Genomic DNA, 27725 nt, shown 5'->3' on the forward strand with positions numbered 1-27725 from the left:
TAATATCTCAGTTGCTTATGTCATCAATTACATTTTTCTAACTTAGAATTTAACAAATGTAATTTATTATTTGCTTTCAATACTTTAATCCCTATTACATCTTAGTTTACATTTTGGGATTAACAAATTTCAAATTACATTTTTCTTACATTAAAGTTCATTTTATTCATCATTGAAATTCAAATTTTAAGTGAATTGACATTTTGGCTCATCTCAAGTGTAAAACAATGATTTTCTTCCCAATTTTCCACTTTTTTCTTCATTATTACTATATTTATTCAATTCAGAACCACTCCTCTTTTGTATATGCATTGATTGGAACACTCCGAAATTATTTATCAAAATTCGCATATCCGTTTAGGAACAGTATAGTGACAATACACGTACTCTAGATTTATACACACACACACACACACACACACACACACACATATATATATATATATATATATATATATATATACAACATATTTTTTTACTCCAAAAATTTTTCATTTTGAAGAGAACTTATTTAAAAGAAGATTTGCTGAGGGGTACTATTCGACCCTGAACGAAATAAACATGTGGTTTCTGAATAGCGTGTCAAAATTTTTCAAAATATGACAAAATCCCATAGACTTAATTTCTGTAAAATTTTGATCTTACGTTAAACACTGCTTCAAGAAAAAATGCGACATTTCTATCCTTGACTGCAAATAGTCAATACATAGTTCAGAAATCAAAAATCAAATAATTTTAATTGATTCAATATAATGAATTTAAATTATTGAAATAATGATTATAAGATTTTGACTGAAATTTTATCAATAAAAATCAATGTTAATTTATTATGTTATTAGCTATATCTTTTGAAATTTGTTTTTAGGTACAATATATCCTGGATTGATGGTGACAGCTGCATCGTTATATAATTTGTTATGGTCTTTTAACATAACGATTAATATAAGAAATGTCTGTGTGTTCTTGGCACCATTTTTCTCTTCACTGACCACTATAGTCACATATTTATTGACAAAAGAGTTACGGGTATGTTTGAACTTCATAAACTATTATTATCCACCTGTATAATTTAGTATGCTGTGTAATTAACTTCCTGAAGAAGAAGTTTATGTTTTCATAAAAAAATCCGATTTGATAATTTTGTTTTCTCGACGTTTCAAGCCATTCTGAATCAAATGAGACCAAATTTGGAAACGTATGTGTGTGTGTCTGTATGTGAACACATTTTTTGCCGAATTGACGTTCTCTCAAAAACGCCTGAATTGATTTCTAAAATTAAAGCCAGTCGTTGTATTTCGATGTGGATTATCTTTTCTCAGTTTTGTGCGACGATCGGCTAAATTGCAGAAAAGTGAAAAAATGTTGGTTTATGTTTTAGATCTCAATTCTGAATCGATTTAAAAAAATCAACAACTTTTCGAAAGATATTTGTTGGATATGCCGAATGATACTGATTAGTTTTAGGCAAAAATCTACTGAGCCGTTTTCTTGAAATTAACTGTTGAAAAAAAATTGCCGATTGTTATTAACCTTTTTTGGCAATAGATATCATGAACATACTAAAATGTTACAGCACTAGGACAAATAGTTTAACACTTTCCACTCGCAAATTCCGAGATTTATATGAATTGTGCCGCCGGAGCGGCGGCATCCTAGTCGAAAGGGTTAATGTAAAGAATTTATCAAAATTTTAAAAAATATTATATTCAAAATTTGTGTCAAAAGTTGCTTTTGTGATGTGATGAGTCAAAACGTTATCAATTTATTAAAATTTAAAACTACCTGTAAGTGGAATTCTGTCTTAAGGCAATTAAGGCATCGTGCCTTAAGGCAAATTGCTGGAACTTCCCGTACCGCAATTCAAAATTCGAGTAAAAAAAATGGCAGTTTTTGAGAGAACTAAGCGTCCGATTTGAAGTATTCAAAGAACTTTCTGCTCGTCTCAACAAAATATTTGTATTTGGAAAAAAAATGTTTCTATTTTATTTTTCAGAAAAAAAAAAAAAATTATCAGTTTTTTTTTGTATATCGAAAATAATTCAGATTTTAATTTTAATTCTGTTCTAATATACTTTAAATAAATAATTTCAACTTGTATAAGTATAAGCTCAACTATATACTTCAAATAAATACCCTTAACTTTGCAACTCAATTTATATAATTCTTATAAATATTAGACAATGTTACAATATTCATGATAATTTATTTGAAAACATTTAATATTCCTTGATCATTTCGTTACGGTATGGGAAGTTCCAACAATATGCCTTAAGGCACGATGCCATACACCACTAGTTTATTATTTATACGTATTCGGAAGTGTTCGCGCCGATCAAAGCAGGCGGTTATGCGAATAGAAAACAAAAAATCATCAAATATATAATTATAAAAATCAAAGTCAATTCAATCAATACATAATCAAAACATATTAAATTTGTTATAAATACTATTATAACTTATAAAATAAATATATACAGTTATTCAATTAAGTGTTTTACATATGGTCCTTCGAAAAGTAAATTCAAATTCAATCAAAACAAGATCCTAAAAATCATTGGTCCTTCGAGCCGGATTCAACCATCCTAAATTTTCATTGGTCCAGACGAGTCGAATTGACATCCAGCAGTCGAAGAAGATACAAGACATCAATTGGAGCCAAAGGAGCAGAAATCAGGTCACTTAAAACTAACCATTTTTACAATTATAATCCACGTCAAAATGGAATCGTTAAAATCATTAAAACTGAAGCAAAGAGGAATGAAATCGCGATTAACAAGATATGAGAAAATATGCAAACAACTGGCAGAAACACCTACTTCTGAGTTAGATATTTTAGATATAAACAGCCATGTCGAAGAGGTAAGGCCATTATTTGAAATATTCGAAAACACCATTATCAATATAACAACGCTATTAGAAGACGAAGATGAAATAAATAAGTTAATGGATATCGAATTAGATGAATACTTTGAAAAATATAAAAGGTGCCTATCAACTTTATTAAAATTCAGTCAAATAGCACAAAATAAGTCAGATATTAATTCAAACTACTTTAATGATTCTAATATGACAAATAGTCTTAACAACATTAAATTGCCTCAGATTAATTTGCCTCAGTTTGACGGCTCTTATTTAAACTGGTTACAATTTTACGATTCATTTTCTTGTTTAATTCACAAAGACTCAAACATAGGCAATGCCCAAAAGTTTTATTATTTAAAATCGTGCCTAAAGGGGGATGCTGCTAATCTCATAGAATCACTACCGGCAACGGCCGATAATTATATTATTGCGTGGGACTTATTAAAAACGCGGTTTGAAAACAAGAAAATAATCGTAAATAACCATATTAAAAAATTATTTGATCATCCAGCCATGCACAATGAATCGGGTAAGGATCTTCGCAATTTAATAGATACGTTTAATAAGCATTTAAGATGTCTAAAAATGTTGCAACAACCGGTAGACCAGTGGGACGCTCTAATTAATTATTTAATCATGACAAAAATAGACAAGAAAACTCACCAAGAGTGGGAAATGCTCATGAATAGAGGGTCAGAATTAGTTACATTTGCCGAACTCAATAGCTTTCTAAATCAACGCTGTATGACGTTAGAAGCTATAAACCCAACTGAGACAAGAACCGGAATTTTCAATAATTTTAAAGACAATAACACTAATTACGCAAAACAAACGAAGTCTTACGATACATCAACCAATTGCAAAAATATTTGTCTGTTTTGCAATGGGACTTATCATTCAGCATTCAAATGCCCAAAGTTTCGATCACTATCTACAGAAGATAGATTAATTAAAGCAAAAGAACTAAAATTATGCATTAATTGTTTACGGTGTAATCATAATGTTAGTCAATGCCTTTCATCGAGTCGATGTACCTTTTGCAATTCAAATCACCATAGTCTCTTACACAGAAATTCAAACCAACCACCGACTCTTGATACACCACAAATTATTTCATGTCATTCTGCCGGTAACATACCTCTTAATACTTCACATTCATTTTCAATATGCAATCGTAGATCTAATGTAAAAGCGCAAGAAAATAGAATTTGGGATTTGAAAGCAAGCAATGACATACAATATTTTAATAAAACGAAAACACAACGCAAACAACATTTTTCTAATAGAACTTCGACAAATGACGGAAGGTCTATTGTTACAACTCGATTTACAAATCATATAAAAGACAATGCGAATTGTAAATGCTATATTTCACGCACAAATGATTTACGAACAAATCAAAATATATTTACCGAAGGTAAAAACTTTATGAATACTTATATGTCACTAGGAAATAGAAACATAGTTAATGAATCTATCAAACCCAAAACAAGTTTCTATTGGCCTAGTCACGGTGTGTTTAAAACCAGACAGTTTTTCCAAAGGAATACGAAATTATCGTAATTTATTCTAAAACCGATTCATATTCTATACAATAACATAATCTAATTACTATCTAATTCATTTATATAGTGGCAAGGCCCATTTTGATTACAAAATTTAACTGAAACACAGCAAGACACAACATGATACATACAAGCATGACATAGACATAATTATGAGTAAGGAAGCATTAAACAAATCTTCAAACCTAAAATCACTAACTACCAAAGAATCACCCATTAACAGTTCTGATAGCTAGACATGAGTATTTAAAATTGTATCATTGCGGAACACAAATACTATAAAATACAATGCGTAATACCTATTGGCCTATCGGAAGCAGTAACTTTACAAGATTAATCATAAAAAATGTGTAATATGCTTTAAAAGTATAACCCACATGGTTTCATCCATTAATGCTATAATAATCAATTACACCTTTTTTATATGCGGAGTAGATTACGGAGGTCCTGTCTTAATAAGAGATCGTCAAACAAGAGGGTGCAAAAAATTAAAGACTTATATATGCTTATTTGTATGTTTTGTTACGAAAGCAATTCATCATGAATTAGTATCTGATTTAACGACGAATAGTTTCATGGCAACATTAAAACGATTTATGGCACGACATGGCAAACCTCGCGGAATCTATTCAGATAAAGGAACGAATTTCATAGGCGCAGCTTCTGGATTAAAGGAACTGTATAAATTTTTACAAAGAAAGTCAAATCAAAACGAGATTACTGATAAAATGATTAACGAAGGTGTGTCATGGAAGCACATTCCACCGAATTCTTCTCATTTCGGAGGAATTTGGGAAGCTGCCATAAAGTCATGCAAGGCTCACCTAAAACGAATATTAGGAAACGCCATTTTAACCTTCGAAGATTTTTATACGGTTCTGACCCAGATCGAAGCAATATTGAATTCAAGACCAATTTTTCCTTTAAGCTCCGATCCTAACGATTATGATTCATTAACTCCTGGTCATTTTCTCATTGGAAAATCCTTGATTTCAACTCCAGATCCGTCAGTGTTTGATATACCTGACAATAAACTTTCTCGATATCAACGACTCCAAAAACTTGTACAACATTTTTGGAAACGCTGGCATAAAGAATATATTTCAGAGTTACAATGTAGAACGAAGTGGCAAGTGCAACAATCACAGCAAATTGAAATAGGGGAAATGGTAGTAATTAAGGAAGAAAATTTACCTCCAATGCAGTGGAAATTAGGACGTATCATTGAAACGCACCCAGGAGACGATGGAATTGTGCGTGTGGTAACAATTAAAACAAAGGGTGGAATACTCAAGCGTGCTGTTCACAGAATATGTGTATTACCAAAACCACTAACAACAACTTAATTCACATTCACGAAGATTACCAAACATTTTGAAATCTATATTTCAAAGGCGGGAGCATGTTCGCGCCGATCAAAGCAGGCGGTTATGCGAATAGAAAACAAAAAATCATCAAATATATAATTATAAAAATCAAAGTCAATTCAATCAATACATAATCAAAACATATTAAATTTGTTATAAATACTATTATAACTTATAAAATAAATATATACAGTTATTCAATTAAGTGTTTTACATATGGTCCTTCGAAAAGTAAATTCAAATTCAATCAAAACAAGATCCTAAAAATCAGGAAGTTCAGGCAACTTGCCTTAAGGAAAATGCTACTTACAATTAGTTACAAACTTATTTGTAATGTTGTAATACTTGGCGTGTAATTAACACAATTTTTATATTTCAGGATTCAGGTGCAGGTTTAGTGGCTGCTGCAATGATTTCTATTGTCCCTGGTTACATTTCTAGATCTGTTGCGGGAAGCTATGATAACGAAGGCATTGCAATATTTTGCATGCTGTTGACTTATTACATGTGGATTAAGGCCATAAAAACGGGCAACATATTTTGGTCCACAATGACTGCTTTAGCATATTTTTACATGGTTGGTATGACGATAATTGGTTATAATAGAAAACAGAAATTTCTTGATCAATGATAATGCATATGTGGGTTTATGAACAAAAAGAAACTTGCATTACTTATATTTCTATATGTAATGTGCTATTTTTTATATAAACGAGCTTTTATTATACTATATATGGCTTCAGTTTTTAAATGTAAGTTCAGCATTGCTTACTTTACTCTAATATATTTCTTAACGAATATGAAATTTTATGCATTTGTTTAAAGCAAATTTGCAAACTCTGCTTTAAGTTGCATAACAATTGTTTACTTTTTTTGGCACCGAAGTTAGAAAAGTTTGTGTGTGTATGTGAACTAGTGATGGAACTGTGTCTTCTTCATTAACGAATCAACCGTTTCGTCGCAACGAAATAACTAGTTGAAAATCAACTCGTTTTGCAACGATATAGAAGTTCGTTCATTGTCGAACACGAACGTACGGTACCTTTGGAAAAACCTAATTTTGGCGTCAGAAAGGATCAATTAATACTATCAAAATCGCTTATTGTTAGGCTACTGTAGATACAATTGTCACCAAATATAGAAACAGTTGGTGATATTTAATGTATTTTCTTTATGATAAAATAGTAACAACACTATGTGTAATTATATTTATCATTTATAAAACGTAGATAATATTTGTGTATTTACAATGAAAAGAAAAAGTGTTATGAATTATAATTTTGGCAGTTCGACATGAGAGAAACAAGAGAGAGATCCGAACTGACGCTTGCACTTTTGTTTTGCGCAGTGCTGTCACTATGATGAGCCAAAAATAATGTTTATCGATCAAATTGAGATGCGATCTATGTTGACAGGTCGCAAAAAAATTAGTACTTATTATATGTAATTAAAGTTTTTAGTATCTAAAAACTTTATCAAAAATATCTGATAACTTGATGCGCATACGACTAATGTTCATTTTTGACCACCAAATATCGTTTTTTTTTTACCTTTTCCTCTGTTTCTCCGAAACCGCTAGACATGCCTTACCAAAAATTTATTAATTATTCATTTCGTCATTACAAGTAAAATGTTTTTTGAATCATTCAAATCAAGTACTTCGTTCTCTCAAAAACTGAATTACCGGTTTCGGGACTTTTTGACCCATATCTCAGAAACGGCTAAACCTGTCTTCACCAAAAATTTATCAGCACGTCTTCATATCAATAGGAATCGAATGTTTTTTGGATCATTCAAATCGGTTGATTAGTGCGCCCGAAATCGTCGACGAAAAATTGTATCCAAACATACATCAATTTTTTCTGATGTATGCCAAAATGTTCAGAAACCTTTGAAATGTAAAGATATGCAAAAATTTTCATTTTTCGATTTTTTTGCGATTACTATAACTTACCTTACGCGAAATTAATAATCATTACGTGTTCTTGCCAAGTTTTATCGAGTAATTCTAATCATTCTGAATCGAATCGTAAAATGAGTGGCTCACTCTCACACATTTTTTTTTTCAAGTTCAGTTTCAAACGTTTCAAATTCACTTGAAACGCAGAAAAAGCCAATTGAAAATCAGATTTTTTTCGGAAAACAATGTTCTCCTTCAAAGTAGTATTAAACTATAGTTCTTTAGTACACACTATTAAACTTCAAATTGATAGTTCAATATTATTATATGTTTACAGTCTATCAAATAATATTTATTATCATTGCTTTCTTCTAACTTATAGGTTTCTTCCTGGGGAGGTTACGTGTTCCTAATCAACTTGATACCCTTACACGTTTTGTGTTTAATGCTAACTGGCAGATTTGGCCATCGTGTATACGTTGCTTACAGTACTGTATATTGTGTAGGAACAATATTGTCGATGCAGATATCTTTTGTTGGATTCCAACCAGTGCAGAGCTCTGAACATATGCTGGTAAGTATACAAAAATATATAAATAAAATATATTGAAATTAGAAACAGTTATTTTATAAATTATACGATTTAATCTCATAACTGGTAAACTGCGTAAAATCCTAATATAGTTCGAACAAGTGGTAATCGTTAGCTTAGTTACAAATAGTTTACTTTTCGTACGTTTGAATACTGCATTATACGCATCAATATGCGACTTGCGAGATTCGCTAAAATTTGGTAATGATTAAATTCATATACAGTAGAACCTCGATTATCCGGACTAATTGTTGTCGATAGACATCCGGTTAATCGAAAATCCGGATAATCCAAATTATGAATAATAATGTTTTGTTTATCAAAAATAACAAATACATACATAGATATCAACAAAAATCAATCCACTACTTGCCACAAACGATTCATCGTCGCCTAATTTTTCATTTAACTGTAATGCCTTTTCACAGATATCGGCTGTCCTGTTGATCGTTTTTGTAAGAACCAACAATATAAAGCTTCTTCCAAGAGTTAATTTTTCGGTCTCTTCATCATTTTTCGATTTTCACTCCCCTCTTCACTATCTAACTTGCAAATGTACGACAAAATTGAATCGGCATTTTTTTTAATATGGCTTTTTTAATATATAGTAGATGTACCTACACCATACCTATCAGCTAACTTACGGCCGGTTTCGCCTTTTTTTAATGATTCTATAATATTTATTTCATCTTTAAGGGATAACACCACTATTTAAAAATGTATATATGCACGTCAGAAGCCACTAGTAAAATTGCAAACGAACTACATAAAGCGATAATGCCGCGCGGGGCAGCAAAACAGCGGCGCGGGCGGAATATGCAAGTTCCGACGCGATTATGTCCGGATAATCGCGAATCCGTATAACCGAGGTCCGGATAATCGAGGTTCTACTGTATTTGCTTTTTTTGGTAAACAAACATCAACAAACAACTATCGAGATATGTCATGAAAATTTCCCACTTATTGCCTAAATATAGAAATTTCAATATATTTGTTTGCCATTTTTTTCCATCTGTCCCCGTTTATCTCTGGGGCAAACACTTCAAATGTCTCATTTTTAATTGAGAGGGGTTTTTCCATACAAATTTCATGAGCATCAACAGAGTTGGAATAACTATTAATTTAATTTATCTCCTGGATAAGGTTTATATAAAAAATCTGTTAATTTTAAGATAAAACTAACAATGCATATCATAAAACAATTGAATAACGTAAATAAAGCGGACATCTTACCCGCATTCAATTTTCATATTTATATTTACTTTTTAATTCCCAGCATCTATATATAATATAGTTAAATTTCTGTATAAAAAAATAAGAAATTTAAGATCTATGGTTTATAGAAAATAATATAAGGTTTTGGGATTGAAAATTTATTACGGCGATCGAACACATGATTTATGAATTTTACCATATGAAGGAACTTACCGTACCGATTTTTTGTTTTAAACTTTGAAAAAAATTGATTTGAGTTTTGAAATTTTTGTAAAAAACGTAATCTTTTGAAAAATTTGAATTGTTTTATATTTTGGAACTTTTTGAAATTCTAAGCTTTTTTCAAAGCATTCATCCTGTTGTCTGTTTTAGAGAAGAAAGCGCGTAAGCGCCTCGTCGCAGTCTAATGGATAATCGTTGGTGCGAAATTTTAATGAAATTTGTGCTCATTATTAAAATCTGTATAAAATATTTGATAATTTGAAGTACATATGTCTAGTGATCATTTTTGACTGCCAAATGGCATGTTTTTTTACCTTTTCCTTGTATCGACGATAATTTGTATCCGAACTCACACACACAATAATTTTTTCAAAGTTTTTAATGCTCAGAAGTCTTTGAAACGTAAAGATATATAAAAAATCATTTTCGATTTTTTTGCGATTTCTATAACATTTACCCTACTTTTTTGTATAGTGAAGGAAATGCCTTTGTGCAATAAAGTAATATGGATGGATGTGTGTATATGCGATTTCAATTTTTTGTCGACGATTTCGAGAAAACGGATCAACCGATTTGAATGATTCAAAATCTGGTTTAGTTCTTAGCAGAGGCAGCTCTAGCCGTTTCAAACATATGGCGCTAAAGTGCCAAAAATGGTATTTCAGTTTTTTAAGAGAATGGAGCGTCCGATTTGAATTATTCGAAAACATTTTACTTGTATTGACGAAATGAACAACTGGGATGGATGGAAAATTTATTTTTGGGAAGGCAGATACAGCATTTACGGAGATAAAAAAGTAAAAAACGATGCAATTTGGCGGTCAAAAATGGTCATTAGATGTATGCACATCGTATTATCAGATATTTTATAGAGATTATAGTAATAAGTACAAATTTATATGGGTTCCGTATCAATGTTTGTGCGACTATCGACCGTCCCGTTTCTTTGTAATTAGCAAAAAAAAAAGTGCAAAACTTTTTGTCCAATGCCTTTGGTATTAGCAAAAAAATGAAGTCTACAAAACTTATCTAGTTTTATAATAAATGTTACCATTTGTTTAAAATTTAAATCATTAAATGATATCTAGAAGTACGTGCATGATATATCGTATCAGTATTTTCTTATGGCAGACGCTAATATTTCACACAAATGATTTAAGTTTTTTAAAAGAAATGTTTCGACGTTTTTCATGAAATTTAACATTGCGATGAAGTTCATGCACTAAACAGTCTTACGTAAATTGGTTGAATTATATAAATTAATTAAAATTTATATTAATAGGCTACAATTTTAGAACATGCAAGCACGGGTCTGTGACTTTAATTAATATTATTACAGATTTTATAAATGTGAGTAATATCAGTTGGAAATCGCAATGTTTTCACTTAATTGAAAATGAAAATATTTGATAACTTTATCTAAATACAATTTAAGGGGCACAACTAGTGTAACCTAAAAAACAGGTGATTTTTGGGAATTTATATTAAAAAAACTACTTTATCAATCATTTCAAAATTACATAGTAAAATGTAATTACTATGTAATTATACATAGTAAAATTTTTGAAGAAAAAAATTAAATATTTTTTAAGTTATCGTCGATCTCCAACGGCGCGACAAAAAAGGCCCTTAACTGCTGCAGTGATTCCGGCCTTCTACGTGGATGAAATCAAAAAAATAATAATTCTCGTTAAACTAGATAATATTGTCTGTAAAATGAACTACGATAAAAAAAAAATCAAAAATTGACAAAATGGCGGCGTTTTAAAAAAAAAGTCGAATTTTACCCAAAATTTTGGTCGCTTTTCGACTGCCAAATTTCGATTTTTGATCTGATCAAAAAATCGATAGTTCATTTTACGGAGAACTATATATAGAATATGTAAAAAAAAATTGATAGTGATCGGATCATTCGTTTTTGAGTAATCACTGCAGCAAATTCGGAAAATGCTGTTTCGAGAAAAACGCGTTTAAAGATTAAATGATCGTTGTACTATATACTATATGTATACTTTTTAAATGGCTGTAACTCAAAAACTATTTGAGATATCGATTTGAAATTTTAATATGTTATTTTTAAAGGTGTGGTCTACCGAAATATGAAAAAACAAAAATCGATTTTTTCAAAATTTCACACTAGTTGTGCCCCTTAAATCTGAATTTTGATTGATTAGGTCAATTATTACATCTTTCGGGAAGTTTTTGCAACTTGCCTTCAGGCAAAATGCCACTTTTAACTAGTTAACTTTTATTTCAGGCGTTAGGAGTGTTTGGTCTGTGCCAAATCCATGCATTCGTAGATTATTTAAAAAGCAAATTATCGGCCACCGAGTTTGAGGTAAGTTTATTAATTGATTTACTATCTAGTAATTATATCTTAGATTGGTTTTAAGAATTATATACTTTCAGATATTGTTTAAAGCATTGGTGTACGTAGTCGCAACTATTACAGTTGTTGCCGGATCTTTACTGGCAGTCTCTGGAAAAATTGCGCCTTGGACAGGAAGATTTTATTCGTTATTAGATCCGTCGTATGCTAAAAACCATATTCCTATAATAGGTATGTTGAGAATAGAAATTTATCGTATTGAAGTTGATTTTAAATCAGAAAATTCTGAATTTGAACCTGAATAAATACAATTTTTTTGCGATATAGAATGTCGAATAGAATTTAGAAAGTTGTTAATGACAATTTTTATTGTAAATCATTATTATTTATTATAAACATACAATAATGGGATGTTCAGCACATAATGGTGTTGGACTCTAGTTCAACTCAGGAAAACTTAGTGAGATGAGATTTACCAATGTTGTTTTATATCGTATGCTTTATGAAGGCTATTTAAAAATGACATATATTTCTAAATTTCATTTTTGAATTAAAACATATGGATCAATTATGGTACCTACTGTTCATAAAAAATTATTAAAATTTGATTCTAATAATTCTAATTAATATAAAATAGTTAACATTTATATAATAATTTTGAATGTAATAAATACATTTCATATTATTAATAAGTTATACTGATTTTGTATCATTAATTTTCATTTCTGAATGAATACATATGCATCAAACCTGGCATCTACCGATTATAAATAACTATTAAAATTTTATACTAATAACTTTTTTATATTAATATAAAATAGTTAAAAACTATATAGTTTTTGAATATAATAAATATATTTTCTATTATTAAGTTCGAACTTATTTGGTTCTTTCAGCTTCTGTTTCTGAACATCAGCCAACATCATGGTCATCATTTTATTTTGATCTACAACTCTTGGTCTTTCTATTCCCTGCAGGATTATACTTCTGTTTTTCAAAATTATCGGATGCCAACATATTTTTAATATTGTACGGAGTTACGAGCATTTACTTTGCAGTAAGTAATACTATGGTATTATTAAATTATATATATATATATATATATATCTTATATATAAAATTCTTCTGTAACAATGTAAGTTTCATATTTCCTTCTAAACTATAATTCGGATTTTCATGAATCTTCCTGAAGTTTGTTCGGGAAATTTTTTAGAATGTTTTGATTCATAGAAATATAGTTAAATTGTAGAAATAAATAGAAAAAATTACAAAAAACCGCTTATCATTGTTTGCCCTTGAGAATATTTGAAGCTTAGTTTGACATTAAAAACAATTGAGGACTGTCATTTGCCAAACATTTCTATTCACTTATAGGCTAAGGCAATATTAGAATATAATAAATTCATAATTATGAATAAGGAAAATGTAATGTCTACATTATAATGCCGAAAAGCAGCTGAGATGTGCCAAAAATTAAATTATTATAAGATGCAAATAATATAACATGCATTTGACAAGTGATGCAGTCTGCGCATGCGTCTGACGTGCGCGTGGTTTGCTTTTGCTTGCAATAATTTTGTTTGCGCACTTTGCGAACAGATTCGCCGTACGAATTCGCGCAAAGGAGCGAGCCATAAGTGATTGCGCTCAAACATATTCAATTTGCAGTCGTTTTGCCTTACTATACTAAGTCACAATACAAAAAAAATTATTTAAAGTTTCATTGTGTCAAAATTCATATGTTTGTCATTGGGTACGGAATATTTACTCAATGGAGCGCTTTGGGTCTGAAATTTTTACTATTTTCCAATTCGTTTGGAATTTTGGAACTAGGTTCATCTTACTCTTCAGAAGTGAAAACAATTTAGACTCCTTTACCACTTCTCGGGTGGATGACATTTCTTTTCAGTGGTGTAATTTTACTTTTTTCAAAATAACGTTGGGTATCGATAAAAGAACTAATTATACGAGAAAAATATTTAATAATGTTTTTCAAAAAAGGAAATACTTTTCAAGTTACTGGCTACTGAATATTTGTTTCTTTTTTGCGTTTTTCATCATTTGTTGCTAACACCTTCAAAAATATACATTTTAACGAAAATCATGTAATGAACAGAATTATATCAATTAAAATCTTAATAAATCGTTATTTTATAGTGTTTTAGGAACATTATTAGGCTAGATATGAAAATGGGTTTTTATAGTGCTCAAAATAAGCTTTAAAATGAGTATTTCTGCGTGTAAAATGAGTGAGCTATCATGCAGATAAAGGACGCATGCAATGTTTTTTTTTTCATTTAAATCAAATACTTTGAGTGCCATATCCACCAAAATTAAAAATAATCGTATTCAATCTAGAATTAACTTGGTTTAAGAGATCTTGATGGATTCTAGAAAATACCACAACTTTAGTACAAATGATTCTTAAAAAACTCATGATTTCATGAAAAAAAAAACATTTAAAAAAAAACAACCAATTTCTCATCATAATACCTCTGAAAGAATACGTATAAAAGTATATATATAAGAAAATTCGAGGTATTTTTCTGACTAATTATTATTGTTTATTATTTTTTCGTTACACAAATATTGATAGATGTATGATTAATTAAGGAGCTGTCCAACCAGAGGTCTTTCGAGCCCTTTAACCCTTCGCCGTTTTACAATAAGAGAAGTTACGGTAAAATTAATGATAGAGAAAGTTGTAGCTCATTTAATCACCTTTAAAATAGTGTATTACAAGTTCTGATAAAATCAGAATTAAAAGAGTAATAATCCAATTAATGCTGTGGATGGTGACGGAGTGCAAATTGTTAAAAACATTGAAATTAAGATAAAGATTAGCCTATTTCCAAAATATCAAGTAAATTGGAGCACAGTAAAAAAAATTTACAGAGCAATAATTTTGTTGATCGTAAGTTGAATAGAGCACATGTGAACAGGATTTGACAAATTAATTCACTTCAAATATAAACTTAAGCAATAATGTATATTGATTTATTAGAGAAAAAAATGCAATTTAGATATTAAAATTACTTAAAGCCAGTTAAAATATGGTACAAAATTATAAAAATTATAGGCAACATTATTGAAGCAATTATTTTGGGTGAGAAAAATAAAAGGTGATATTGCACCTTTGCCGCGAATGCTATATATTAATTCTTTCTGAATTTGTTGTACTTTTTAAAAGATTTAAATTTTCAACATGAGTATCTTATGCTATGACCATAAATCAAAAAGGCAGACGATCATTTTTAGTGTGATAAATTTGGAAAATCAATGTTTTAGTCGTGAATAAACAAAAAATCATTCATTTATACATCCACATCTACAGGTATGGCTAAAAATACTATATAACCCTTAAATGCAATAAAATAAATTGAGCTATTGGAAATAAATTTGTTCTATAAATCGCAGTGTATAATTTTTAATATACAATTTTATTGAACATTTTTTAATATTTGTTAAATAAATAATTAAAGTGTTAACTGTGGAAATTGAGAACAATCATTTTATTTGAAACAGTTCTACATTCAACATCACTTATATATTGGTGTAAATAGTAATTCAAAAAACAGTAATTATTATTTTTAACTAAGCAGTAAATATTAGTATAAAATATTGAAAAATTGTAGACGTAGGTACAGAACAACGTCTGTCGGGTCAGCTAGTATATATATATATTAATTTGGAAATGTGAACAAACAACACCCTTTTTTGCACTAATTTATTAAATAATAATGTTCACAAGTGTTTCGAGACTAGGTTTGTCTCATCATCAGTGTGTTATAATTTAAAATTTCAAATATGGAAACCTAAATTAGCATTATGTATATATATATATATATATATATATATTTATATTTATATATATAGTTAGTTTTTGGCAAAGGCGAGTCCAGCCATAAAATGGTAATTCAATTTTTGAGAGAACGAAGCTTCCGATTTGAATGATTCAAAAAACATTTTATTTGTATTAACGAAATGAAGAACATATGAAATTCTTGTGAAGGTAGGTCTAGCGGTTTCAGGGATCCAATAAAAAAAAGTTAAAAGATGCCATTCGGCGGACAAAAATGATCATTAGAATTATGCACATTAATTTACCGGACATTTTATAATAATAACAAACTTTGTTTACATTTTCATAGGTTCCGTATCAATATTTAACCGCTAGACCTCGACGCGGCGCTTACGTGCTTCCACATTTTGTTTCTACGCAGTTAACGTATCGCGATTGCTTCAAAAAAGAGTTCAAAATTTCCAAATATCAGAGTATAAAAAAATCAAATTTTGCAAAAAGGTAAATTTTTCTCAAAAAAATTTTTTTCAAAGTTCTAAAGAAAATTTGAATTTTTTTTTTAGGTTTTAATTTTTGGTGCAGTTCCTTAAGGCACGATGCCATGCACCACTAGTTTATGTATTTAAATAGCATTTATTAGTTTAATCGTATTATAAAGCAAAGACTTTATTGTAGAAATAAACAGTTTTTCACGTCACAATTGCTTATTTTTATTATTTTCACATGAATCGAAGTATAAACAAGCGATTATTTTGCGTCGTAAAGGCGAATGCTTTTGATCGTAGAAGCGATTGCTCTACAAGAATACTATACTGTTATATCCTACTTTTATCTATGATACCGTTATTTGATTAGCTTTCCGTAGGAAAAGTTATAGTAATCACAAGAAATCAAAAATGAAATGTCTTGCATATCTCTACGTTTCAAAGTTTTCTGAATATTTTGGCATACTTTATAAAAAATGGATGTATGTGTGGGACGCGCGCGAGCTTGTGTGTGTATGTATGTATGTTTTGTTATACAATTTTTCGTTCATGTTTTCGGGAGGACAGATCAACCGATTTGTAATATTCAGAACGCATTCGGTTTCTATTGATGAGGAAACGTGCTGATCAATTTGCTGATGTATAATAGTACGGAGCGCCCGATTTGAATGATTCAAAACATTTTACTTGTATTGATGGAATGTAAAATTGATTACAATTTTGGTAAGGCAGATCGGAGAAACTTCTCTAAGCAATTTTAATATTTATATTTTGTTCAGGAAATGAAGATTCTACGTACCAAATGCACAAAAGGAAAGGCTTATGAAATTTTCGAAAAAATCTTTTCAAAATGTAATAAAAAATTCTCTTCAAAATGTAAAACTTTACATTCCTAGTAAATATTGATTATTCATTTTGCGAAGAAGTTACCTTGGAGTATATATTTATTTATTATTTTGTTATCAGGGTGTAATGGTCCGATTGATGCTTGTCCTAGCCCCAGTCATGTGTATCTTATCAGGAATTGCTGTATCATCGCTCCTCCTCACATACATGAAGCAACTCGATGACAACACTGGACACACAACAAATGTAGGCGGAGGAGGTGGATTCAAAAGAAAAGATGTCAGCGATAGAAAAGCTAAGAAATTGGAAAGTCGATCACCACTAAGAAAGCAGGCAAGTAGTAAAAAAAATAGACCGGATATTTAAAATGCAGCTTATGATCTTAATTAGTTAGTTTTATTTTGCCAAATAAAAAAATGTCTCTGATTACAGAAACTTAAAGCAATATTTTATAAAAAAAGTGAGTCTTACACTTAGTGCTTTATTACCATTAATAATTACCCAATTGTCATTATTATATGTTGTGTGTGGATACAAATTTTTGTCGCAGTCAAAAATTATCATTAGACATGTACATCAAATTATCAGATAGTTTTTAGAGATTTTAATAATAAGTTCAAATATTGTTTACCTTTCTGGGTTCCATACCAATGTTTATCCGTTAAACTGCAACGTTGCGCTTGCGCGCTTCGGTATTTCATCTCTAAAATAACTACGCTGCGCGATTTCTTTGAAAATAAAAAGTTTTAAATTTTCAAATTTCAACATCTAAAAAAATCAATTTTTTCAAACATTTAAATTTTTATATTTTCGAAATATTTTAAAGTTTTTCAAAAATTTTAATTGATGATATGCACTTCTAGTTGGCTTGGGACTGTACCACTATTTCTTGAAGACAAAATTTATATATTCAAAAATGTCATACAAGATGTTGACTTTTAGTAACCTAACCAAAACATTGTGAAATTTATGATTGATTAGTTGGCATATTTGCAAGGGTAATAAATTAAAAGGTGGAATACATCATATTCCTTATAACGTAGTGGAAATTAGACATGGAAGATAAATTAAAGATTACTGTGGATTATTTTTCACCCCTTCGGTACGTCGCCTATTGAACGCTGAGCGTTCATATTAAAGCCGTCGATGAAACGTGACGCCCGCCTCTGTGTGGCATATTGCGGCCGTCAAGTATACTTGTCATCGCGTTAAGAGAGAACATGATTTTTAGTGCTCTTTTTTGAAGTTTTATTACATATTTTAGAGATGCTCAAAATCCCCAAATTGAATGCCGTAAGCTAAATGCGAGTAGATGTTGGAGTAATAGATAGGAAGAAGGTCAATTTAAACTAACTTTAGATTTGAGTACTATTAACATAAATCGAGTTCTAGAAAGTTAAGGTATTAATGATGAATAAATATGATTATCCCAATTTAATTTCTGATTTATGAAATTGAGTTTCTAGGAACTTGGAGACGGCAGAAAATTGGAAGAGGACATAATTAATAGTTAGGGAATTAATATTGCTATTAATTCTATTGACATTAAGTAAGAGGTTATTAGTGTTAAACCTGTTAGAAATAGCAATCATTGATCGGTATAGTTTCAAATTTGCTTTCTCAAAAGATTTTCCCTTAATAATTAAACAATTAGGCAAATCATTAATATAAATTATAAGTGGTGAAATATTTAACTTATTTGATACTATTGTGGAGTCTTGATCATCAAGATAAACTGATTGTGTTCTATTTGATAGATATGATGTGAATAGTTGAAGTGCTAAGCTACATACACCATATTTTTCCAATTCTAATTTATCAATAAGAATTTCATTGGAAATGTTATAAAGCTTCAAGAAGGTCCCAAAACACTGTCGTGCAAAAAGAACCTTCTATAAAAGAATAAATGATATCGTTGACCAATGTAAAGATTGAATGGAAAGTGGAGCGGTATTAAGGAAAATCTTGCTAAATAGTATGTTATTTGTATACAGAAAGTTATTAAGACTATTATACAATATTTTTTCAAAAACTTTATTAAAAGTGTTTAACAAAGATATGGGCTTTTGAATTAATATTATAGTCTAATTCTTTTAATGTTTGAAATGATGGGAATATGAAAACATATTGAAAATTTGTCAATGAAGAATGGAAAAAATTATTTAAGGATATCTGACGGTATTCCATCAGGATCAGAAGAGTAGGTGTTTTTGAAAGATAATAAGAGAGGACTGTGTTAGAAATAGTGTGGATATAATGTTCTTGAAATTACGGATGTTTTTGAGAAAAAAGAGTTGGAAATACCTGGGTCGACTTAAATTTTTGATGTCATATCGAATATTTCATTCACAAAAAAATATTCAAAGAATTTGCAAGTAATTGTTTATTGATAATTTTGACGTTATTTATAGTTAGAAAATCTAGTTCAGAGGAACACGCTTTTTGTTAGTTGTTAGAATTCATAATAATATTATCATCATACATAAATAACTTATCTTAGGGTAAGGTATTGTAATCGTCTTAAAAACAAAATTGAAAATTTTTGCATATCTTTACGTTTCAGAAGTTTCTGAACATTTTGCAATATCTCAGAAAAATGGACGTGTGTGGTCGCGTGCGGTGTGTGTATGTATGCACTATATTTATTATTTATAAAAAGTACATAATATTTGAGTATTAAAAATTAAAAGGAAAAGTATTGTAATTTATGATGTTGGCTGTTTGGTAGCAGACAGTAGAGAGTGATTTGAATCAGTGAATCCCCGCGCAGTGCTGCCAACATGAGGAGCCAAAGATAATGTATAACTATTAAGTTGAGATGCGATGTGGGTTTCTTGATTGTTTTTTTTTTTTTTAATTTTTCTTGCTTGTGGCCATGTTTGTTTAGTGCATTGTCTGCGGCCGGGGGCTAGTGTGTATGGCGGTTGCCATATTGTTTGCTGGTGCTACCTGTTCTCTGCCGTGGTGCTTATAATCGACTCACTTTCCAGGATAATGAGTGATTCATTGAACACGTGTTGTTGTTTATCTTGATGTGCGTAGTCGGAGTCGCCATTGTATGTACTAGAATGTGCTGTATTTCTTGCTCACTTGTATCTTAATGCCAATGGGTTTCACTTCCTTATTACTTTCGGTGTGTTTATTCACTGTCGCAACGTCGCAATCATAGATGAATAAGCATAAATAGATCGCTATGTCCTGTGATTTGACGTTACCTTGATTGAAAATTGAATTTAGGAAAATAGATGGCAGAACATGTACAACATGTAAATTAACCCCAAGTACTACTTCTAGATTTGTACGTATATATAGTAAGAAAATCTGAATAATTTTTAATATTGGAAATAAGAACAAAACATGCGAAGAACAAGATATATTTTCAAATATATTACAGATACATTTTTATAGAATAATTCAAATTAGTTATGGAATGTTTAAATACATGATGAATATTACACGTTATAATTCCACACTTATGCATAAATAATATCTCAAAAACTAATTGCAGAATTATTTAAAAACTAAGCAGAAATGACCAACTACTGTTAATTACTTAATGAGTATACTGGAAAACGGGAAAACTGGTGGATTAGATGTAACAAATATGCATTTTTGTTTAAATTTTTAATTGAAAACTAGCTGTATCCATTCACGCTTTGCCATGATTTAGTTTAAATTAAAGAATTAAACAAAGATATGTATTTATTACATTTAGTTTAAGTTTACTGCTATCTGTTCAACAATTTACCTATTCAACCTGCTTTCCAATTTACCTGTCATCCCGTTCTACATGTCTACCAATTAACCTGTCAACGTGTTCATTTATCTACATGTTCGTCTATCTGCCAGTTGTCCACTCTACCATTTTACATATCCTTACATTTACCTGTCCACCAGTTTACCTTTATAAATTCTCTAATTCACGTTATTTATTTACGCATTATAAAAAAAATAATATGCTCAAATTGATTCTACGTTTTAGTTAGAAAACGTTTGTATGTGAAAAAGAAAAGGGCTGTTTTTGGTTTTCCCGGCAATTATTCGATTTTTGCTCGCCGTAAGAACCATCTTTCGACTTCAACGAACATTTTAAAAAAAGAATTGGCCAAATTGGTCCAGGCGTTGTTGAGTTACGCGCTTACCAACACATTTTGCGGTTCATTTTTATATTGTAGAAGATAAAACACGGCGAAGCGTGAATGGGTACAGCTAGTAAATCGTAAAATTTAAGACTTTCTTGCTTCTTTCAGCCTTCAATCCTTTTCAATTGAACTTATGATAAGAAATTTTTAAACCTTTTGTGGGCCAAGTGCACAGATATTTGTTCAAATGACTATTAAACTTTAATAGTGGTAATGCGAGATTAAATTTATGCAAAAAGAAGTAATAAACTAATAATTATTACGTCACTCAATAAGTCCGTGTGATAACACATAGACGATGTAGCTATGTAATATGGAAGTTATGGCGTCAGTTTTTGGGATTTCCTGGGAATGATCTTTATCCACTATCTTGAAAAAGGCTAGAGGCTAGACCATCAACAGTGACTATTAAATAACGTTATTGTAGCATTGGAAGATCGTAATCGAAAAAATGTCACGAAGTCACAAATCCGTGAAAACATTGGCAAAAAAACATGAATTGGGCTCTGAATTGGTTCCCTATATTTTCTAGATCTGTTCTCCAGCGATCTCAGAAGGATGCTCGTTACCAAATTATGAATTTTATGACAAATCGTACTACAAATCGATGTACAAATCGTACTACAAAAATGGTTTCGAAAAGTTCGAAGTTCGCTATAATCATGATATCGTCTTCGAAGAAAGCTATATTGAATAATTTAAAATCTAACTAGTGAGGTGTATAGTATCGTGCCTTAAGGTAAATTGCTGGAACTTTCCGTACCGTACCGAAATGTTCGAGAAATACCGAATGTTTTCAAATAGATTATTATTAATATTGTAACATTGTCTAATATTTATAAGAATTATATAAACTGAATTGCAAAGTTGAAATTATTTATTTAAAGTATATTATAACAATAGTTAGAATTAAAGAATAAAATCTGAATTATTTTCGATATACATTTTTTTTTTAAAAAAAAAGTTGAAACAATTTTTTTTTTCCAAAATCAATTATTTTGTTAAGACAAGCAGAAAGTTCTTTGACTCATTTAAATCGGATGCTTAGTTCTCTCAAAAACTGCTATTATTTACACATTTAGCTTCGAAATGGCTTGGCCTGCCTTTGCCAAAAACTAATAAACACTTCTCCCAATCATTACTAATTGAATGTTTTTAGATCATTCAAACCGGATGCTCCGTTCTCTCAAAAACTCGATTTCTATTTTCTGCACTCTTTGCTCTTTATCTCCGTAACTGCTGGACCTGCCTTTGCCAAAAACTAATCAGCTCATCTCCCTATCAATAGGAATCGGATGTTTTTTTGAACCATTCAAATCGGTTGATCCGTGCGGCCGTAAAACGTGACTGGAAATTTGTATCCATACATACATACACACACACATCCATTTTTTCTGAGGATGCCAAAATGTTCAGAAACCTTCAAAACGTCAAGAAATGTAAAAATTTTCAATTTCGATTTTCGGCCCATTACAATAACTTACCCTACGGGAAGTTAACAATCATGCGTTCAATGTGATGTTTATGCAAAGGTTCTTTATCACGAGTCGAAAGTCTCACAAAGACGCTATGCAGAATTGGCTTTTATTTTTTTAGACAAATTTAGTATTAATAGGCGAACTGATACTAGCTTCCTCTGCAAAAATTACCAATATGTTTTAAATAATATTTCCCAATTTTTATCGAATACCGCGCTATGCTCACACTATCACAAACACTGTACTCTTTATTGCTAACACGTGTGGAGTTTTTTCAAAAATTTTTGCGTCGCACGCTTACAATTTTTACAGAAATTAAACATGCCTCGGATGAGCTACATCTCGTTTAATTCCTAAAAATATTTTATTTAAAATAAAGGAATCACTGACATTTAATGCTTGTTTCCAATGCCTAATTGAACAATAAATTCAATAAATAAAAAACAATTTGTTTTTTGTAAATGTTTAATTACAACGTTTTGAAACTAGATTCGTTCCATCAACAGGTTTTTTCAATAATTTTATTTTACAATATTTTCTGTTTTCCAGATAGCAACAGCCTTTGTCTGCATAATGACATTATTGTTGATATCGTATACCTATCATTGCACTTGGGTGACCGCTGAAGCTTACAGTTCTCCAAGCATAGTTCTATCAGCTAAATCACATGATGGTGGAAAAATTATATTTGATGACTTCCGAGAAGCTTATTATTGGCTGCAGATGAATACACCTCAGGTATGCGAATTATATATAAATCAGACCGAGCTTCGTTGTGGTAACTTTCTTTAGAGTAATTAACCACTGCATACTTTTATTTATCATAGTCTATTTTTAATGTATTTTAGGATGCTCGTGTGATGTCATGGTGGGATTATGGATACCAGATAACGGCAATGGCCAATCGTACAATCCTGGTTGACAATAATACTTGGAACAACACGCACATTTCTCGGGTCGGTCAAGCCATGGCAAGCACTGAAGACAAAGCCTACGAAATAATGAGAGAACTAGATGTTGATTATGTACTAGTGATATTTGGAGGACTAACTGGTTATTCTTCTGATGGTAGGTGGACGTTTGATTTATATTACATGTGTAAAATAATGAATGAATTATTTTAAACTTTTTTTAGATATCAATAAATTCTTATGGATGGTGCGCATTGGAGGCAGTACTGACAGAGGAGCCCATATCAAAGAGTGGGATTATTATTCACCAAGCGGAGAGTTTAGAGTAGATAGGGAAGGTTCACAAACTCTGCTTAATTCTTTAATGTACAAAATGTGCTACTATAGATTTGGAGAGGTTTACACCGAAGGAGGTAAGCCACCTTGCATATTATTAAAAGCATTTAATTTTATGTGTGGCTGAGAACTTCTCACCAGTACAGTCAACAATCCGTTAACGCGGCAAGTGCGTATCGTGTAGTATGAGAAACGTGCTTAAAAAACTCGTATTTAACATACAATTTAGGCTTATTCGTAATGCCTCTTACCGAAACTTGATATCATGTTTTATGGGGCCGTGCTATGAGAAACTCGGATTTAGTACAAATGGCACAATTTTTATCGCGTTTCACAGAGACCTAGGAATACAACCAGAAAAAGGGGATAACTGGAGGAAATGATATGTATGGACAATGTGACAAAGACATCTTATTTAAAAATTGGCGCGACGCAGTATACAGTTCAATCATGTTCGCGCTTTCAAAAGTTTATTTTATAGATGGTTTTCTGGGGACATATTTATTGTTATTTGTAACTAGCTGACCCGACAGATGTTGCTTTGTATTCATGTTTATACAATTCGAAAGTTAGATTTTTTTTATATCGTTCGATATTTTTCAAAAAGTGGATGGATAAGTACGCTCATGGCTGAGTCGTAGCATCATCGTAGCATGTTTGTAGCACATACTTTGCGCTCATATATGCTCACGCCACAGAGGTAGGGCAGCGAAAGCGTGAGCGTCAGTTTTTACTATCTGTCAAAACGAATCCAACTTAAGCATAAGCTAACCAAATTTCGTTTATTTATTAATTGTTAAATTCTTTATAATCCCGCAAAAACGGCAAGCTGTAGATTACAATTATTTTTTGTTGAGCTAATTAATCCAGAAAGTAATAAAATTTACACAATATGTGTTACCGCCAGTTGCCGCCATGTTGATGATTATTGACGCTCTTAGTATCCAAAACGAACGAAATTTTAAAAAAAGAATTGGCCAAATTGGTCCAGGCGTTGTTGAGTTATGTACTTACCAACACATTTTACGATTCATTTTTATGTTATAGATTATTTTATTTAAGGTTCGAATTGTAAAATCATTCAACTTTGTTGAAGAGATTATCGCCTGTTTCTTCAGCAGACGTGAATTTTGTCCCCGCTATTTTATAATATGATTTTTTAAAATCTTTTCCTAGCCTTCCTTATATTTCGACATGATGACGGTTCAGATTTTTTTTAGTAATACTTAATCCATCAAAATGTGGTATAGAACATGTGGAATAACACAAAAACCGATGCCGTACACAGCTATGATATAATCTAGCATAAGATAAGAGCATAAGATATATCTAGCTGAAAGATGAGAGCAGAATTAAACTCTACTTGACTGTTCTCGATTCATTACATTAATTAATACCCTTTTAATGTCTGGTTAATACCAGAGTTATTCATTGATTGCGCAAAGAACTTATGGGCTGTATGAACGAAATCGTGTAATAGGAATAGGAAGTTCGTAATATCGGAGGGATGTCATATTTTGGAGGGAACCGCGTTTTTCGAGGATCGTGTTAAGGGTCGGTTGACTGTATTTGATTTTTGTAAATATATATTCTACATGACATAGCAGAAAATCTGTCAATTTAGGTCATATAGTTTAATATGTTTTCTAACCATGCACATTCCAACAAATTTTGAAAGTGTGATGTGTGTAATGATTTATGAGCTAAATTTAAATTCATCTGATGATTTTATATCATAAATTGTGTCATGCTAATTATATCATGAATTTGTGTCATATATAGGAAAGCCTCCAGGTTACGACCGTGTACGTTCAGCAGAAATTGGCAATAAAGATTTTGAACTCGATGTACTAGAAGAAGCCTACACAACCGAGCATTGGTTAGTAAGAATCTATAAAGTAAAGGATCTGAGAAATCGTGGTGTATAAAAATAGGAAATACAAATTAATCGTACTAGTTTTAAAATATAGTTTTTCAGGTAACGACTCTAGTTTAAAACATAGTGTATATAATAATATAAAATCACGATTTTTAATAAAAATATCATAAGACATCACAATATGTTAATTATTTTGTACTATTTTTATTATTATTTGATTAATAAATCTTTATATCACTAAAGTGGTCTCATAATTATTACTCTAGTTTTCTTCTTGATAGAATACAATTTTTAATATAAGTAGACATCATGCCTTAAAGCAAACTGGTGGAACTTGCCGTACCGTACCGTACCGTAATTAAATATTGGAATGATTTTAATTGATTTCAAATAGATTATTATGAATATTGTAACTTTCATTATTCATATTTAGTAGATGAAATGTAAGTTGAACGACGGTCTTTATACGTGTTTATATGAAAAGTAAATAAACAAACCTCATAGGAATTTTATAAACTGAATTGCAAAGCTAAAATTATTTATTTCAAGTATATAAGCGAGCTTTAGAATTTTCGATAGAATTAAAATAAAAAAATCTGATGATTTTCAATATAAAAAAAAAGAAAATTAAAAAAAAGTGGAATTTTGAGATGAAAAAAACAATTTATTTCTCAAAAACTAATCTATTCTAAGCATTGTCAATGCAAGCAATATGTGTTTTAAATCATTGGAATTAGATGCTGCGTTTTCACAAAAACTGTAAATTTTAGCACTTTTTGCTCTTCATCTACCAAACGGGTGGACCTGCCTATGCAAAAATCTAACAAAAACGTCTCGCTGTCAATATGAATCAATTGTATTTTGAATCAATTTCAAATAAGAAATCAAACACTTATAACAAGCACATCAGATATGCAAAAAGTAAATGTTGAGAACTAACTAATCATTTGCCAGAACAAATTGCAGCAAGAAATTGCTGCAATATTGCCAGAACAATGCAGCTCATAATTGCAATTCTCTGTAAAAATCTTGAGATTCATTAGCACAAAACTCCGCTGTCTTGACAACCATGGTATTGAAAATAGCAAAATACGACCGCAACCAAATACCGGATGCATAAAAGTGTCAAAAAAATCCTACATTGTTTTTCAAAAGAAAAATGAATTAATTCATGATATGTTACCGAATATACAAAGAAATTAATTGGATCATAACTGACTCAGTGATCGTGCTATACCAGGAGCTAAGAATATGCTGACCAGGCATAGCAAATAATTGTATTTTTGAGTCCTCTTGGAGAAATCTGTGGGCTATATATTTAAATAAATAAATAAATAAATAAATAGCAAAGCAATAGAAACTGTTCTTATTGCGAATGATATTGTGTTTTATTCAACGAAGTTTTTGAATTTAATAGATATAGCTGAATGCCGCTATATAATCTGTGATTGAAGATTAGTCAAATGCGTATTTGCATCTTTCGAGTTAATGCAATACCCGTTCAGTTATTAGACAGATAATATAAAGGAAATATAAATAAAAAAACGATTTCAACTGAGAGATTTAAAGAAGTGGTTCTTCTACCACAAATTACAATGGCACTATCAGAATATACCATACTATTTAGTATTTAAATGATTGAAATTTTTTGTACGCTTAAGATTTACCATGAAATAAATAAAATAGTGGGTAGTACAGACCTAGGACACTTCCTTGAGCTGAATTAAATTCCATTCGGCCGTTCCCGAATCATGGCATTTTTTTATAGTCATAAATAAATCTTAGGGTCGAACG

General features: G+C 30.5%; 1 protein-coding gene across 2 annotated transcripts in view; it reads left to right on the top strand.

The window, feature by feature from the left end:
* Positions 1 to 26100, top strand: part of LOC113375951 (dolichyl-diphosphooligosaccharide--protein glycosyltransferase subunit STT3A) — a 28712-nt gene extending 2612 nt beyond the window's left edge. For both annotated transcript variants that reach the window (XM_026615889.1, XM_026615896.1), the window contains 11 exons: positions 866 to 1026; positions 6174 to 6371; positions 8077 to 8268; positions 11981 to 12061; positions 12133 to 12283; positions 12949 to 13109; positions 17306 to 17518; positions 23355 to 23543; positions 23654 to 23873; positions 23941 to 24129; positions 25835 to 26100. In XM_026615889.1, coding sequence (XP_026471674.1) covers positions 866 to 1026; positions 6174 to 6371; positions 8077 to 8268; positions 11981 to 12061; positions 12133 to 12283; positions 12949 to 13109; positions 17306 to 17518; positions 23355 to 23543; positions 23654 to 23873; positions 23941 to 24129; positions 25835 to 25980 — 1901 coding nt within the window. In that variant the 3' untranslated portion in view covers positions 25981 to 26100. The remainder of the gene's footprint in view (positions 1 to 865; positions 1027 to 6173; positions 6372 to 8076; positions 8269 to 11980; positions 12062 to 12132; positions 12284 to 12948; positions 13110 to 17305; positions 17519 to 23354; positions 23544 to 23653; positions 23874 to 23940; positions 24130 to 25834) is intronic.
* Positions 26101 to 27725: the final 1625 nt, after the last annotated feature.

The sequence above is a fragment of the Ctenocephalides felis genome, unplaced genomic scaffold (genome assembly GCF_003426905.1).
Source record: "Ctenocephalides felis isolate EL2017-DRISC unplaced genomic scaffold, ASM342690v1 CF-g0.4_SCAFFOLD_00845, whole genome shotgun sequence".
Taxonomy (NCBI): domain Eukaryota; kingdom Metazoa; phylum Arthropoda; class Insecta; order Siphonaptera; family Pulicidae; genus Ctenocephalides; species Ctenocephalides felis.